This window comes from Leptidea sinapis, chromosome 12 (genome assembly GCF_905404315.1).
Source record: "Leptidea sinapis chromosome 12, ilLepSina1.1, whole genome shotgun sequence".
NCBI lineage: Eukaryota > Metazoa > Arthropoda > Insecta > Lepidoptera > Pieridae > Leptidea > Leptidea sinapis.
Window position 1 is genome coordinate 54,332 of NC_066276.1, and position 4,832 is coordinate 59,163.

The 4,832-nt window shown below is 33.4% G+C and overlaps 1 protein-coding gene across 1 annotated transcript; it reads right to left on the minus strand.

Annotated features, from left to right (window-relative positions):
- Window positions 1-613: 613 nt before the first annotated feature.
- On the minus strand, window positions 614-1,816 carry LOC126967308 (uncharacterized). Its single transcript, XM_050811772.1, has one exon. It carries the CDS (start codon window positions 1,814-1,816, stop codon window positions 614-616), a length of 1,203 nt encoding a protein of 400 aa, XP_050667729.1.
- Between the last annotated feature and the right edge of the window lie 3,016 nt (window positions 1,817-4,832).

Below are 4,832 nucleotides of genomic sequence, written 5' to 3' on the forward strand. Positions count from 1 at the left end.
TCCAGTGTTCAATAGCTTTTAAATTTTGTTGTATATCACCCTGTTGATGTATAGGGTTCCCAAAGAACTTGGTGTCATCCGCGAATAATGAAAATGGGAGACTTATAACATTTTGCAAGTCAGTTAAGAATAATGTGAATAATATTGGTCCCAGTACAGAGCCTTGTGGTACACCGCTGCGAACAGGACAATTACTTGACATTTCATTCCCAACCCTCACGCGAAATTTTCGATCATTTAGGAAGTCACTAATCCAGACTAGCAGTTTACCACGTATGCCAAGGTGTTCTAATTTATGAAGTAGCCGACTAATTGGAACTCTGTCAAACGCTTTCTCGTAATCCAGATAGATAATATCAGTTGGTTGACGTTTGTCCCAATTTAATATCCACTGTCTAAGACAGCTGAGAAGGTTAGTGACAGTTGATCGCTTCTGTGTAAAACCATGTTGTTCTTGAATAATTATATTTTCTCTTGTTATGAATTCTCTTAAGCTGTCAACTATGATTTTCTCCATAGCTTTACACAATATGCACGTCAAGCTGATTGGTCTGTAGTTTTCAGCATTTAAATTATTGCCTTTTTTGAAAATAGGCGTATCCACTGCTTCTTTTCAGTCTGTTGGGAGTCTTCCCATTGCAAAAGACAGATCCATTATTAAGGTTACTTGGTTAATGATGGCGCTGCATTGTTGGAGCATAATAGCAGGAATATTATCCGGACCACTAGCTGTCGATTCATCAAAAGTTTTTAAAGCCTTCAGAACTTTCTCTGGTGTAAATACAATGTTTTCTAATGATGCCTGTACTCTCTCTATGTTCACATCTGGTAATTTCCCAGGTGGCTCACACACATATGCGTGTTCAAATTGATCAGCAAATATTTCAGCTACCTCTACTGACTTTATTGTGATTTCAAATGTTTTTGGATTCATAAGAGCTGGCGGTATGTCAACTCTTGTTGATATTTGTTTTCTGACATATGCATAAAAGGCTTTTTCTCCACTATCAGCAATGTTTGATTCAAAATTGATCCTATTTTGACGTGTTAACTGTACTATTTTATTATTTATGGCACGATATTTTTTATAAGATTCATTATCTCGGCCAAGTAAATATATATTCCATTGCTTCTTTTTCCTGTCCGTTAATATACATATCTCCTTAGTAATCCATGGTTTGGTTTTACTGTAACCCTTACGACTTTTTATTTTTGGTATAAACTTATCAATAGTAATAGAGATATTTTCTTTGAACATCCTCCATGTATTATCTAAAGAGTCATTTTCTGGGATATCAGATGTGAGCAAGTATTTATTAATTGCATCATAATCACCATATTTGAAAGCTCGTTTATAGGACGCGAATTCTTTTACAACTTGACCCACCAGTTGTATCTCAGCCAACAGAATCACATGATCACTTTTTCCTATTGGAGGGTGATAATTGATTTCACTAATGAGGGACTCATCATTGCAAATAATAAGATCCAGAAGAGATTCTTGCTTGTTCCGTTTCCTGGTATTTTGATTTACCATTTGTGAAAGATTATTATCAATTATAAGATCAATAAAATTTTCGTGTAATTTATTATAGCCTGAGGTTTTTTCAATAGGCCACTTTATGTCTGGCAAGTTAAAATCACCAATTATCAACAGGTTTGAGTTTGAATTTGCAGCTTTTTTAATATTGTTGAAAAGACATTCATCAGATTTTTCCATGTTGTAGTGAGTGGATCTGTATACACATAGTAAGAGGTTAAAATTTTGGTACTGAATATCAAGCCATAATGCTTCCACTGAATCCTCATGCAACATTATATTGGGCTTAGCAATCAAGGGTTGATTATTTAGTGTATAGAGAGTATAAATTGCTACTTCACCATCTTTTTTATTTTTCCTATCTAGATGAAAGAGTGTGTAGTTAGGAAGATTTATTAAGCTGTCACTTATCCCAGTGTGCAGGTGTGTTTCGGTTACTAGTATAATTGTTGGATTCAAAGTTTTGATTTCCAATGAAAAAAGATCAAATTTAGCCGTTAATGATGCCAGGTTTGTATATAAAATTTTGAGGTTTGTTATTGGAGAGTTTACTGTGGGTAGTTTTTTGTACTTTTTATAATTTTGGGTTGTTTGTTTATGTACTTAATTGTGAGATCTTTTTCCCCATTATTAGTTCTTTCTGCAAGCTCTAATCTCAGTTTTTTTAACTGATCCTTTGATAGGGTGTCATGTCTGATTTAACAGAGGTTGATGAAGGCAGTTTATTTTTATTCTTCAAGATTTTAATAGCATTGTGTTTGTTGCGGAGTATGACTTTGATTGGCCTGGGTTTGTTAGCAGTGGGCTTCCCAAGACGAATGGTTGTTATAAGCTCCGAGGATTGGAGCGGGACTTGAGCGAGTGCTTCCAAAACTCCAGATTTGTCATGGTTTTTAGCTTCCTCTTTACCACCTGAGCTCGCTTCCTCGATACCAAACATTATCACATTGCAGCTTCGGTTCTCACGCTCAACCATTTCCTGAATGATTGCATCAATATTTAAAGAAGACGACTGATTTTCTTTTAATTCCATCACTTGCTCCTTTAACTCCGATACAAGTTTACGCAGAGCAGGCACTTGTTTTAGGCCCTCTTGGCAATCCGCACACAAATACGAAAGTTTGGGGTTTTGTAAACAAAACACCCGCAGCTCTGTCGCAGACAACTCACTGCATTTGCCGAATATTTCGCGAGTGCAACCTTTACACTGGATTTTAGGGTTTTTCTCATCATATTTTTTAATTTGAACATTGCATTTATAACAAGATGCCATTTTTTTAATGATTTTTTCGAGAAAAATATGAGGGTATATGAAAATTTTTTTGTTTCACTATGTGTTTGCTAGTTTAACCAAAGTTTTTCACTTTAAATACTAAACACTTTAATAATATAACATTTCCCAAGATTCACAACACTTTATACTACAAATAGATCACAAAGTCTGCAATTTAGTTCAAGTAAGACACTAAAAAATAATTAAAAAAACTCTAAGCACAAGTTCCACTGTTGACAGTTGACAACATGTCCATCTCGTATATATTATATATACTCTCCATGCTGTAGTCATGTTGTAAACATTACAAAAACTTGAAACAGTTAAAATTATAATAATGTGTTGAGCAGAGTATTGATATATAATACGTTCATATTGCCGGTTCATATGTATATTTCATATGTAGTAGCCACATGTCATCATCTCGTATATTGAATTTATACTCCCCATGTTGTTGTCATGTTGTGAACATTCGAAACACTTGAAACTGGTAAATTTATAAAATGTGTTGAGCAAGGTATTGATAAATAATATGTTCATAGTGCCTGTTCATACGTTTTTTCCATATGTAGTACCCACATGTCATCATCTGGTAGATATTTTATATACTCCCCATGTTGTGAACATTCCAAAAACTTGAAACAGTAAGAGATATAATAATGTGTTGAGTAGAGTATTGATATATAATATGTTCATATTGCCGGTTCATATGTATATTCCATATGTAGTATCCACATGTCACCATCTCGTATATATTATATATACTCTCCATGTTGTAGTCATGTTGTAAAAATTCAAAAAACTTAAAACAGTAAAAATTATAATAATGTGTTAAGCAGAGTATTGACAAATAATATGTTCATTTTGCCGGTTCATATGTATATTTTATATGTAGTACCCACATGTCATCATCTGGTAGATATTTTATATACTCCCCATGTTGTGAACATTCCAAAAACTTGAAACAGTAAGAGATATAATAATGTGTTGAGTAGAGTATTGATATATAATATGTTCATATTGCCATTTCATATGTATATTCCATATGTAGTATCCACATGTCATCATCTCGTATATATTATATATACTCTCCATGTTGTAGTCATGTTGTAAACATTCAATAAACTTGAAACAGTTAAAATTATAATAATGTGTTAAGCAGAGTATTGACAAATAATATGTTCATTTTGCCGGTTCATATGTTTATTTTATATGTAGTACCCACATGTCATAATCTCGTATATATTATATATACTCCCCATGTTGTCGTCATATTGTGAACATTCGAAACACTTGAAACAGTAAGAGTTATGATAATGTGTTGAGCAGACTATGGATATAAAAAATGTTCATATTGCCGGTTCATATGTATAGTCCATATGTAGTACCCACATGTCATCATCTCGTATATATTATATATACTCCCGATGTTGTCGTCATGTTGTGCACATTCCAAACACTTGAAACAGTAAGAGTTATAATAATGTGTTGAGCAGAGTATTGATATATAATATGTTCATATTGCCGGTACATATGTATATTCCATATGAAGTACTCCTCCCCTCCCACCCATGTTGTCGTCATATTGTGAACATTCGAAACACTTGAAACAGTAAGAGTTATGATAATGTGTTGAGCAGAGTATGGATATAAAAAATGTTCATATTGCCGGTTCATATGAAATGTCCATATGTAGTACCCACATGTAGTACCCACATGTCATCAACTCGTATATATTATATATACTCCCCATTTTGTCGTCATGTTGTGAACATACCAAACACTTGTTCATATAAAATAAATATCTCTGGTTCATATGTTTATTCCATATATAGTACCCAAATGTCAACATCTCGTATATATTAACTATACTCCCCATTTTGTCGTCATGTTGTGAACATTCCAAACACTTGAAACAGTAAGACTTATAATAATGTGTTGAGTAGAGTATTGATATAAAAAATGTTCATATTGCCGGTTCATATGTATAGACCATATGTAGTACCCACATGTCATCAT